Source organism: Astatotilapia calliptera, chromosome 3, assembly GCF_900246225.1.
Source record: "Astatotilapia calliptera chromosome 3, fAstCal1.2, whole genome shotgun sequence".
NCBI classification, from domain to species: Eukaryota; Metazoa; Chordata; class Actinopteri; order Cichliformes; family Cichlidae; genus Astatotilapia; species Astatotilapia calliptera.
In genome coordinates this window covers 8,813,591-8,826,958 of record NC_039304.1, presented here as the reverse complement: position 1 = coordinate 8,826,958, position 13,368 = coordinate 8,813,591, and the positions used below count along the sequence as shown (strand labels likewise).

The 13,368-nt window shown below is 47.4% G+C and overlaps 1 protein-coding gene across 1 annotated transcript; it reads left to right on the top strand.

Annotated features, from left to right (window-relative positions):
* Nucleotides 1-306: 306 nt before the first annotated feature.
* Nucleotides 307-4,411, top strand: LOC113012225 (up-regulator of cell proliferation-like). The gene is given in 5 exon segments (XM_026152296.1): nucleotides 307-316; nucleotides 476-1,330; nucleotides 1,333-3,482; nucleotides 3,990-4,236; nucleotides 4,344-4,411. Coding segments are annotated over 5 exon segments (3,330 nt in total).
* Nucleotides 4,412-13,368: the final 8,957 nt, after the last annotated feature.

Sequence of the window (13,368 nt, the reverse complement as noted above, 5' to 3'; positions counted from 1 at the left end):
TGTTGTGGTTTCTGATAATTACAAAAACAAAAAAAATTGTTGACCTGTGTATTCAGTAAAACCTGAGTAGACAGTAGATAGAGTAGTTAGTTAAGTTTTAACTGGGTTTGTTCATTGTAGCAACTGTGAAACTGAAATGTATGATTAGACACACTCTTTGAGAATGAATGCCCTTTTTGCCTTTGAAAAAGTGAAGCTCACTGTACTCAAAGTACTTGATTGACGGTTTAAAGAGTATATTAAACCCATAATATAAAACCCAAGTTGCTCTCTGTTTTGTTCATTAGAGTGTGAAGATTTGACAGAATGCATTTAGGTATAGAAAACACTGCTTGTATAAATATGTGTTGACGAGGCATGTTGTATAAAGCGCTTTGAGTGTTCAAATATAATAGAAAAAAAGTACATAAAACCAATCCCAGTGTAGCTGACTTGGTTGTTTTTCCAGAAATAACAACCATCTTTTTATCCACAGAGACACAGCTGGCGAGGTTATTGGAAGATCTGGGCTTGGAGCAGTACTACAGAAAAAAGATATCGCTCAGAAAAATACTTGAGATTGATGAGAAGACTCTTATTGATGAACCCGGGAATCAGAAATCAGACCTTCCTTGGTATTTTCTAAGGAAACTCTTGATGGTTAATGTGATAGCAAGGAATGTGACATATACCTCAGTTTGTCATTCATGCAGTGACAATACATCAGGGAATGCAAAGTTATTCTTTGAAAATCTATTTAACAGTCCAAACGCAGATGACAAGGTGAACCCTCTTGATATAATCACTGCTCTCTTTCTGTGTTCTGATGGTTTTCTGCAGCAGGAAATGGCACTAAAAATGTCCATGTGTCAGTTCTCTGTTCTTCTGCTGCTTCCAAATTGTGACACCAATCAGTGCACACTCATGCTGTGGGCCATGAGAGACATTGTTAAAAAGTACAGACCTCAGTCTCTGTCAGAGTCTAAGGGCTTCATTGAAGACAGAATCGTTCTGTCTGAACTTCCAATGATCTCTTTTGTCAGACTGGGTGAGTGCTCCTTGTCCAAGTCAGAGATTCTCAATAAGCTTCTGAGCAATTCTCAGCAGTACCATGACACCTTTGTTCATCGCAACATGGAGTGTGGTGACAGTCCAAGAAGAATATCCAACGGACTGACTGAAATTACTTGGTATCTTCCTGGTGGAAACACAAACATTGATATTTTCAGTCAGCCAGTGGCTGTAGCTAACCTTCATGGGGACATTGCAAGCTTTCAAACACAATACTCCTTTCTGTGTCAGACATCTGCAGCAGTTTTTGTGTTCTTTGACCATTTAGGCTCTGAATCTGAATTCAGTCTACTTACCAAGTGCACAAGGCACAGATCTTTTTAGTGAGTAATAATGTGAGCAAGCACAACAGTACAGATGCTTTTAAAAAACTAGTGCTGATGTTGGGCTTGACCAAAAACAACATCATTATTAAGACAAAACAAAAAAATGATGTAGACTTTGTGAAAAGTCTGAGACAAACACTCAGAGATATAGTTGAGAACTCAAAGATGAAGATGACAATAGAGCAGATGGCAGACATTGCCCACGAACTGGGAATCCTGGTTGATGAAGACTCTCCAGAGTGCCAGACTGCAAAGAAAAATGCAGATGCCATCACTGCTGAAATTCAAGACATCCATAAATACAAAGAAGATCAGCTTCCACAGCAAGGTGAAATATGGAAAGAACTGACCTGCTTAGAGAAGGAAGAATTTCGACTTCAACATATCGGGTCTAGAAATATAAAAGATTACAAAAGCGAACTTCAGAAAAGGAAAAAAGAACTACGAAAAAAACAAAACTCTTATGACATGTCAACAGTTATGACATTCTTCATTAATGCAATATCACGCCCAGGAACAGAGAGGTTTTATTTCTTGAAATGGATGCGAATGAACCTGGATAACGTGTCTCGTGTAAAAGTTTCTGAACTTCAGGAGAAATATAAAGAAAAATGCAAGAACTCTGAGAACAAAGAGGAGATCAAAGAAATTGACAGACAAATTTCCAACAGCTCACTGGGGACTGAACACTTCTTCTGTGAAATGGGTCAGATCTATGAAGCCTCACTGTCCCTTCCACAAACAGATCCATCACGTCAACAGTTGCAGCATCTGCCCAAACTGTGTGCAGAGTTGTTGCTTGATGGATTTCCTCTTGAGCTTGTAGATGGAGATGCATCCAACATCCCTCTCAGATGGGTGAGTGATGTTCTCTCTCAGCTCAGTGACTTGGTGTCTCCAAACAGAAAGATCCTGGTAGTCACAGTTATTGGAGTTCAGGGCACAGGAAAGTCCACTCTCCTTAACACCATGTTTGGAGTGCAGTTTGCAGTCAGCAGTGGTCGATGTACTCGAGGTGCCTTTATGCTGCTCATCAAAATCAATGAAGACATGAAAAAAGTCCTAAACTGTGACTTCATGCTGATCATTGACACTGAGGGCTTAAAGTCACCAGAACTTGCACAACTAGACAACAGCTATGAGCACGACAATGAGCTTGCAACACTTGTTGTGGGGCTGAGTGACGTCACCATTGTCAATGTTGCAATGGAGAATTCAACTGAAATGAAGGACATCCTACAAATAGTTGTGCATGCTTTTCTCAGGATGAAGGAGGTGGGCAAAAAGCCAAAATGTGTGTTTGTTCACCAGAATGTGTCCGATGTTTCAGCCCATGAGAAGAACTCACGAGACAGGAAACTGCTCCTGGAACAGTTGAATGAGATGACCCAGGCAGCAGCCAAAATGGAAAAGAAAGAGGAGAACAAGAGCTTCACTGATGTGATGGAGTACAATCCAGACACTGGGAACTGGTACATTCCTGGACTCTGGAATGGAAACCCACCAATGGCACCAGTCAGTATAGGGTACAGTGAGGCTGTGTATGAGCTCAAAAAACACATCATCCAACTGCTGAGAAACTGTGAGTCATCTGCTAATGATATCTCTGAGTTTAAAGAGTGGGTGACAAGTCTCTGGACTGCAGTAAAGCATGAAAACTTCATCTTCAGCTTCAGAAACAGCCTCGTAGCTGATGCATACATGAGACTCTGCACAGAATTCAACAAATGGGAGTGGGAATTCAAAAAAGAAATGTACACCTGGGTAACAACTGCAGAAACAAGAATTTCCAATTTTGGTACATTTGCTGTAAAATCTGAATCTTCTGGCATGAGAGAATTTCTCAAATGTTTGAAAGGTGAAGCCTCCACAGTGCTGTCCACATGGGAGATAAAGCTTCTAGAAAATCTGACACAGTATTTCAAGCAAACAGAGCCACATGTTTATCTGGTTGAAGGATACAAAGAGGAATTAAACAGTGCAAAGAGCCTTCGGCATGAAATGGAGAGATCTGTTTTTAATCTACTCATGATGGCAGCAGAAATCAGACAGGGAATGAAAGAAATTGATAAAATCAAAGAGAACTATAAAAAAGAGATTGAAAAGGTAGTTCATGTGTTAATAGATAAGTTCAGAAAGAAAATTGTACAGATGAGTGATGAAGAGCTGGACAAAGAATTTCACAAGATGTGGAGTGAAACTCTAAAGAAACGTTCTTTTTCTGAACAAAAGATCATAGATGTCTTCACCAGCACATTTCACTGCCTGAGAATAAATCTCTCACACAGGGGGAGTCATGCATGTGAATTATTAAATAAAAACAATCTGCAAGACTGTGGAAAAGAGCCTTTCAAATATACACCTGAAGGATTCTACAACTGATGTAAACACAAACCCAGGAAGTGGTTCATCATTCATGATCACGCAATGGCTGTACAACAATTGGCTGACAGCATCATCAATGACTGCTCTCAGTTTGTGAGAGAAAAAGTGAAAAGAAAAAACAACTACTCAGATACTTACATCCAGGAGATCCTACACATCATTAATGAGAAATTACAAAGCAATCAAGATGTTAAGACAGACACTGAGTTTGAAGTTTCCCTGAAACAGCACATCTGTGGATTTGCAGCCATAGAGTTTCAGAAAATGCACGAAGATTTCATCCAAGCAAATGATCCTTACAGATGTCTGATGAAAAACAAGGAAAGGTTTCGTGATGATTTCATTGATGTGTTCCATGAACAAGACCAGTGTCAGAAGAAGGCAGAAGAATTCACCAACCAATGTTTGAAGCCTGCTGTTGAAGATTTTATCAGTCGATCCCTGGGACCTGATATCACTGGTGAAATGCTGACATGTGAGCAGTTCAGCACACGAATGTCCTTCCAGTATTCAGTTTTACTGGATTTACTTTCAAAAGATGATTTCGAAAATTATATGAGCTATGTTGCTTCATATGAGAAGTATGTCAAGACATGGACACTAAACCAAATAGTGGAGCATTTCTCAACTGTGACAGTATCCGAGTTTGAGGACCAACATCTTCAGTCATGTATCAGAAGCATAAATGATGCAATCAACAAGGCAAAAACAGGAAAGAGTGATGATTTGAAGACATTTGTTGAAGATATTTGTAAAGAACTTGGTCATAAACTGGTCCTTTCCCAGGATGATCTTGAACATACTGAACAATGCTGACAAAGAGCAGTTTGCTCACTGGCTCACAGTGTCTGTGAATGAGATGGCACAAGATCTGAGAATGAAGTTTAAAAATGTAAATACCGAAATGAAACTACAGCATCTCCATGTGCAGCCCCAGAATGAGCTTTTCAACAAATTGGTTGGTTGTGGCAAACAGTGTCCATTCTGCAAAGCTCCCTGTGATGCAGGAGGAAGAGCACATACTGAGCACTTTGCTTCACTGCATCAGCCTCGAGGTCTGGGAGGTTTCAGTTGGCCAAATACGCAAAAACGGATCACTGACATATGCTCTTCTCTTGTGATCAGTGACCAGCAGTTTCGTTGCAGTGCTACAAACCATAAATATCACCCTTATAAGTATTACAAGGAAATTTACCCAGACTGGAAAATCCCTCCAGATGTTAGTCTTGAGGCATCAGACTACTGGAAATATGTGATGGCAAAGTACAACAATGATTTTGCTGAAAAATTTAATGCAATACCTGCTGATATTCCTGCTCCCTGGAAACAAATCACAAAAGGTCAGGCAGAAAAAAGTCTCAAAAAATCATTTAACAGCAGGTAAACCAATTTATATCCTTCTTCCTGTTTTTCTAGTGTACAGAAGACATAATGTGAATTCATTTTGGTTTATTGCTATAAAAGGAAGCCTCCAAATAATATATGCCAAAGTTGGATAGTGTTACTGCCCATACTGTAGGATGCTTTGGTCTTCCTGAGAAACTGGTACAATAGGAAAACAGAAGAAGAAAAAGAAAAAAAACAAAAATAATATCTCGGACTTGAAACAATTTTATTTGAGTTTGGGTTGGGTTCTGCAACATTTGGCTGTCAATAGTCTGTAAGCTTCTTTGTAAGCCAAGATGGTTTAGAGATACCCTCCTACTTTATGTCAAATCAATGATTTATAACCATGACAGAGGAGGTAATAAAGGTTTATGACAGTCATCATTTTTATAAACATCATAAAATAATGATATTTCATAATGTGGCAAGTTTAGTCTTAATTAAACCGGTGCATTTGTAACAACAGAGGGCAATGGGGGAGAATGGGGGGAGCTGAAGGCAAGTCAAATGTGTCCCCACACTGCATTTAAAATTAGTGCATGAACTGATCCGGAATTACAGTCAGCTTTATACTGACTGGCCAAAATTCTCTGAGTGTATCTGCTGTAAATAACAACCATTTTACAAGGAGATTATTAGAAATAACTATTTTACTATTTTTGCAATTTATTTATTTTTGTATTTTTCTAATATATTTCTGATTCATTTTTTCTTGCTGATCCTTGTGCTGCTGTAATATGTGAATTTCCCCATTGTGATATTAATAAACTCTGTCTGTGCCAAAATTTTAAACTTCTTTTTAAAAGATATTTTACCTATCAACATTTTTAATTTGCAATTAAGACTGTGACATGTTTATGTGACATGTTTTCACCATTTGCATGTCAGGAGAGTGACCACTCTTCAAGCCTGTGTGATGCACAATATTAGTACTAATACTGCTACTGTCTCTGATTTTTTTAGAGACAGAGAGTGAGAAATCATGTTCTACCCTTAAGAAAAGGGGATTTTTAGAGGGGGTGATATAGGAAGCAGTCTTCACTGAAAATGTTTTTTGACATTACAGTTTTTCCCAATTTTATTACACACATTTCCTGAAAGCATGCCTCATATTGTCAGAACTAGGGCTGGGTCATATCATACCGTTCACGGGCAACGATAAGAAAATGAAATATCGGATAGAATATGGATAAAAATACGCATGCGCAGTGCCTTTGTTTTCATACGCACATGGAGGAAAAAGCACGGCAGCGATGGAGAATGAGAAGAGTGAAAGTGGATCGTTGAATGAAACGGATGAACCAGAATTGGTTTGTAAAAATGCTGCAACTTCAGTGGTGTGGGACTGGTTAGCTTTCGTCCGTCAGATACACAACAAAGCACTATTTTTGGTAGAGCGTGCTAGCGGGCCGTCATTATTACCGTGTTTTTTGGAAAATACGGCACACTTAAAATCAATCCTTCGATTTTTCTGAAAATCGACAGTGCCCCTTATAATCCTGTGTGCCTTATGTATGAATTCTGGTTGTGTTTACTGACCTTGAAACGATTTTATGAGGTACACGGCGCTCAAAAATCTGTCAAATGTTTTAGTACTGTCAGCCGGTGATCGGCTGTGATCAGCTGATCACGGGGCCGGGGTTAAAAGAGAGACGCCACCCACCTGTTCGCCGCTCAGACATCAGTATCCTCGTGTCACGAGCTCCGAAACTCTGCGACATCAGTCTCCGCCTGATCCAGCAACTGTGAGTTACAACCCCTTTCGATCCTTTTTCTCTTCCCGGCTCCGCTCGCTCTCTGTCTGTAACGACCGTTCCGAAGCCACGCTTCGTGCTCAGGTCATTACTAGAATAACTGCGTGTCTGCTCCAAACCCACCGCTAGCCTTCGCCGCGCTTGGGTCTAGCCAGCACGCCACACGGGCACGCCGAATTACTGTGTGCGATCCGCCCGGCCGTGACAGGATGTCTGAGCCGCATGTAGACCCAGCGGAATTCGAACGGCTGAAAGCCGAAGTGTTATATCTCCGCGGTGTGGTGGATCGGATGAGCACAAAGATGGAGTCTCTCACCGAAACTGTCCTCCAGCTTTCCTCTTCCGTCACCTCGCTGCAACGTCAGCCAGCGCCGGTGAGCGCTGAACCCCGGATCGGACTACCCGACAAGTGGAACGGAGTAGACGGCCGGCCTGATGGACTGCTCGCCACCTTAGACATGATGTTTGAATGTCAACCCACTAAATACGTCACTGCCCGTGCAAAAGTGGCGATGCTCACCTCTCTCTTGTCTGGCCAGGCTCAGGAATGGGCCGCGGCTCTCTACAACAATAAGTCTGCAGCGTGTAATGACTATGCTCTGTTTGTGGAGGAGTTAAAAAAGACCTTCGTTCCCCCCAGCAGTGAAGTGGAAGTGGAGTCACAGCTGCTTCATCTACGCCAGGGCAGCCGACCAGTCTGTTACTTCGCCTCCCGATTCCGCACCCTGGCTGCTAAGCTTCAATGGGGAGATGCTTCTCTGCGCTCCATCTTTCTAGAGGGGCTGGCTGATTACATCAGAGACGAGATGGCCGGCCGCGAGGCCCCAAAGACCTTGGATGAGGCCGTGGACCTTGCCCTGAAGATCGACCAACGCGTGATGTCGCGGCCTCGCCATGCCCCTCGGGCCTTAAAACCCTTCCAGCCTCAGCGGACCACGTCGTCGCAACCTCCTCCCCCCTCTGATGGAGCCACGGCTAGCCCAAGCAGCACATCCAGCGAGGAGCCCATGCAGCTGGGTGGACTCCCCAAAGAGGAGAAAGAGAGACGCTGGCGTGAGGGCCTCTGCGCCTACTGTGGATCAGCTCGACACCGCCGTCCCCAGTGCCCGCTACGGCCGGGAAACGACGACGCCAGGTAGACTGCGGGGGTGTCCCACCTGGCCCTTCCCACTCCTCTGATCCCTCTCGTTTTCTGCTACCGGTCACGTTTCACCTGAAACACCAACAGCTCTCGTCCGAAGCCCTCCTGGACACCGGAGCCGCCGAGAACTTCATCGACCAAAAACTAGCCTCTCGGCTCCGCATCCCATTGACTTCCGTCGACCGATTTCTCCCGGTGACCTCAGTAGACGGGCGACCACTCCAACCCTACCCGGTCCAGTTCCAGACCCAGCCAGTCCGCATGTCTGTCGGGGATCATCAGGAGGAGATCCGGTTCCTAGTAGTCTCGGCCCCTTCCTCTCCTCTCATCCTCGGATACCCCTGGTTCCGTCGACATGACCCCCACGTCTCCTGGTCTTCCTGCCAGATCCTGGACTGGGGTCCCCAGTGTTCACGCCGCTGCCTTCTCCTCCGGACTGGACAGGACTCAAAGTCAGAAGAGGCGTCACCCCCGGAGCCCGTCGATCTGAATAGGATCCCTCCGGCTTACCATGACCTGTCCGAGGTCTTCAGTAAGAGGCGAGCCGCCGCTCTCCCTCCTCATCGCTCCTACGACATGGCCATCGAGCTCCTCCCGGGAGCAGTTCCTCCTCGTGGTCGCCTGTTCTCGCTGTCAACCGCAGAGAACAAAGCCATGGAGGAGTACGTCGCTGAGGCTCTCCAACAGGGCTTCATTCGCCCTTCTACCTCCCCTGCAGCTGCGGGGTTCTTCTTTGTAAAGAAGAAAGACGGCGGGCTTCGCCCCTGTATAGACTACCGAGGCTTGAATAAAATCACTGTTAAGAACCGCCATCCTCTTCCTCTGCTATCCACCGCGCTCGATTCCCTCTCCCAGGCCTGCATCTTCACCAAACTAGACCTACGCAGCGCTTACAATTTGGTGCGGATTAGAGAAGGGGACGAATGGAAGACGGCCTTCATCACCCCTAACGGGCACTGGGAGTATCTGGTGATGCCCTTCGGCCTCTGCAACAGCCCTGCTGTCTTCCAACACCTGATCAACGACGTCTTGCGGGACATGCTGGGCCGATGGGTGTTTGCCTATCTGGATGACATCCTGATCTACTCTCGCACCGAAGTAGACCATATTCGCCATGTGCGGGCCGTGCTAAGCAGGCTGCTCGAGTACCAGCTGTTCTGCAAACTGGAAAAGTGTGCCTTCCACCAACGGTCCACTACCTTCCTGGGCTTCACCATCTCCTCCAATGGCCTGACCATGGACCCGCAAAAGCTCCAAGCCGTGACCCAGTGGCCTCAGCCTTCCAGCCTTAAGCAGCTACAGAGCTTCCTGGGCTTTGCCAATTTTTATCGGCGCTTTATCCGCAATTTCAGCACCATTGTCGCGCCACTGACATCCCTCACCAAACCAGCTAACCTGCCCAAGCCCTTCTGCCTCCCCCCTGGTGCGAAACTGGCCTTCCGAGACCTTATTCGTCGGTTTGCTACAGCTCCCGTCCTGCTCCACCCTGATCCTGCCGGAGATTTTGTGGTGGAGGTGGATGCCTCCGATGTTGGCGCGGGCGCCGTCCTCTCTCAACACGGCCCGGATGGAAAACTTCACCCGTGCTGCTACTTTTCAAGGAAGTTCTCCGACACGCAGCGACGGTATGGTGTCGGCGACCGGGAACTCCTGGCCATCAAGTGGGCCTTGGAAGAATGGCGGCATTGGCTCCTGGGAGCGAAAGAACCATTTCTGATCTGGACTGATCACCAGAACCTGATCCATATTCGTTCTGCCAAGCAGCTCAACCCAAGGCAGGCCCGTTGGGCCTTATTCTTCGAACCATACAACTTCCACCTCGCCTACCGCCCTGGCTCCAAGAACACCAAGGCAGACGCCCTCTCCCGGCAGTTCACCCAGGACGACTTCACGTCAGACCCTGGGCCTATCCTACCGTCTCATTGTTTCGCTGCCCCCCTTCGGTGGCCCTTGGAGGACTCTATCCGGGACGCCCTGACCGCCGAACCGCCTCCGCCGGAGACCCCAGCTGGGCGGCTCTATGTGCCATCCCGGTGCCGTCAGGAGGCCTTGCTCTGGGCTCACTCCTCCCCGCTCTCTGGTCACCCAGGGCCCGACAGAACCCTCCAGCTCCTCCGTCGTGCCTTCTGGTGGCCCTCCATGACTCGGGACGTCCGGGACTTCGTTTCCGCCTGTGACACCTGTGCTCGGGCCAAGTCCTCCACCCAGCCACCCGCTGGCGACCTTCACCCTCTCCCGGTGCCGAGACGTCCCTGGTCCCATGTCGGCCTTGACTTTGTTACCGGCCTTCCATCTGTGGACGGTCTTGACACCATCCTCACCTTTGTGGACCGGTTTTCTAAGGCGGTGCACCTGGTCGCCCTGGCCGGCCTCCCCTCCGCCAAACGGACGGCCGAGCTCCTCCTGGACCATGTCGTCCGGCTTCACGGATTCCCCAAGGACATAGTCTCCGATCGGGGGCCACAGTTCACCGCCAGGTTCTGGAAGGCCTTCTGCCGCCTGATCGGAGCGTCTCCCAGTCTCTCGTCCGGCTATCACCCTCAGACCAATGGGCAGGTTGAACGGACCAACCAACAGTTGGGGCGCTTCTTACGGTGCTTCGTCTCCGCCCAACCGTCGCTATGGCCTCGTTACCTGGTGTGGGCTGAGTTGTCTCATAACCTTCACATCTCTTCCGCCACCGGTCTCTCGCCCTTTGAGGTCTGTCATGGATTTCAACCTCCTATCTTCGGCCATCAGGAAGCGGAGGTCGACGTGCCGGCTGCTGAACGGATGGTCCGCCGCTGTCGCCAGGCCTGGATCAAGGCGCGGGCTGCCATTTCCCGGGCCAACGCTCTGTACACCCGGCAGCATCGTCGCCGCCACCGCCCGGGTCACCCCTTCCGGCCGGGGGACCGCGTCTGGCTCTCCTCTAAGCACCTACGGCTGCGCGGCGAGTCCAAGAAGCTCGCTCCCCGGTTCGTCGGCCCGTACGAAGTCACCGCCCGGCTCAACCCCGTGGCTTACCGTCTCCGGCTTCCGCCCGCCATGAAGGTCCATCCGGTTTTCCACGTCTCGCAGCTTAAGCGGCACGTCGCTTCCCCACTGGCGCCCCCCTCCCGGGCCCCGCCCCCGCCCAGGATCGTCGATGGGGGTCCTGTCTACACTGTCCGTCGGATCTTGGACTCCCGTCCCCGGGGCCGGGGGGTCCAGTATTTGGTGGACTGGGCTGGCTACGGCCCTGATGAGCGCTCCTGGGTGCCGTCCCGCTTCATCTTGGATCCTTCCCTCGTCTCGGATTTCCGTCGCCGCCGTCCTGGCCCGTCGGGTGCCGGTCCTCGGGGGGGGGTCCTGTCAGCCGGTGATCGGCTGTGATCAGCTGATCACGGGGCCGGGGTTAAAAGAGAGACGCCACCCACCTGTTCGCCGCTCAGACATCAGTATCCTCGTGTCACGAGCTCCGAAACTCTGCGACATCAGTCTCCGCCTGATCCAGCAACTGTGAGTTACAACCCCTTTCGATCCTTTTTCTCTTCCCGGCTCCGCTCGCTCTCTGTCTGTAACGACCGTTCCGAAGCCACGCTTCGTGCTCAGGTCATTACTAGAATAACTGCGTGTCTGCTCCAAACCCACCGCTAGCCTTCGCCGCGCTTGGGTCTAGCCAGCACGCCACACGGGCACGCCGAATTACTGTGTGCGATCCGCCCGGCCGTGACAAGTACGAGCATTACGGCTATCGTAGGCAGGAGCCTCGCGGAGTGATACGTACTGTGCTTCAACATAATATTACCGTATTGATTGCATTTGCACTGTTAAATTTTTATATAACTTTAATGCACATAAAAAACAGCTGCTTGTTTAAGTGAAAATACATTGATGGTTTTTTTTTTTTTTCACTAATAAAGCTGAGGAGTTGTAAAGTATTTTGTCTAGTGTCAATTTTCAAATGTATATCATGATAAATATTTTTGGTGATATCGCCCTGCTCTAGTCAGAACTGTACACACAAATCAAAAACACACACACACGCAATCAGCAAACCCCTTCAATTCTCCTGCAAAATGAAACTCTAAATGCAAAACAACGTAATTTCTTGTCAAAATGGCATTTTGTTTTCAAATGACACACACAAACCATCACATGAATAGACATTTATAAGAACCAGTTGAACACTGATGTGCTTTATGCTAAAAACTATGACCACTTCTTCTCCAGTCATCATAATGACTTACTGTAAGCCTTTTGTTCAGTGTTACACTTACTACAGATAGTACATAGGTTTACATAAGTGCATTGTAAAAGATTTTAGAATGCTTGTATACAAAACAATCGAAGTATGTTACAAAAGAGCATTAAAAATATTAGATAAGAAACCTTTTTCATATCACCATTGTCAAATTTTAGATAAATACGACTTTCTAAATTTTACTAATTTCAAATATTTTAAATCTGCCTGTCTAATATACAAAGTTAAGAGTGATTTTGAAGTCTAGCTGTCATGGTCCTGGGTCATTTTGACCCAGTATTCTTTGTTTTCTGTGTTTCTATATCATGTTAAGTTCATTTGTTATTCTGGGAGTTTCTATTGGTCCTAAGTTGTTTAGCTTATTGGGTTTCCCCTCGAGTTTTATTCCATGTTTCCCAAGCCCGTAATGTCTGTGCATTTCCGTTTGCTCTCACTGTAAATAAAGCTCCCTCTCAGTAAAGTCAGTGCCTGCTCTCGTGTGTCCTTCCTCTCATCTCTTCCACACAGCTCACCTCGGCAGCCGTGACAGTACAGACCAGCCATCATGGACCCAGCAGCATTAGACCCGCCCGAGGAGGTCCATAAGGATATTATTTACTCTGTGGACAAATTGATCAACCTGTGGCTAGAGCACGAGGGGAGAGAATTTTGTCACACTGTAGCTAAGTTTAGTTTCCGGTCTTCCCTTGCTGCTCAGCTCGCTTCATCCGCTCACACAGGATTTTCTTCTCAACGAGTTTCACCTTCACCCCCCGGCCTCTACCACTCACCCAACTCCTAGTGCTTTGCTGCCCGGCCCACCGGAGGATGTGATGCCCGGCCTGTCGGTCCAGCCTTCAAAAAGGAAGCGGCGTTCACACCGCCAACGCTCCTCGCCACAGCCGGACCCCAGGATTCCAGAACAGCCGGCTGTGGTGAGTGAAAGAGACATTTCTTCTGTTTCCAGAAATTAAGACAGTTTTTCTTGAGCTTGCTCCTCTCTCAGTCGGTGCTCCTCCCCAACCTCCTCTTCAGCCTTCAGCTCAGTCTCCAGTGTCCCCCGGTAGCTCAGTCATCAACTCTGCCTATCTCCATTTTCACCTCAACCATCACTTCAGCCAG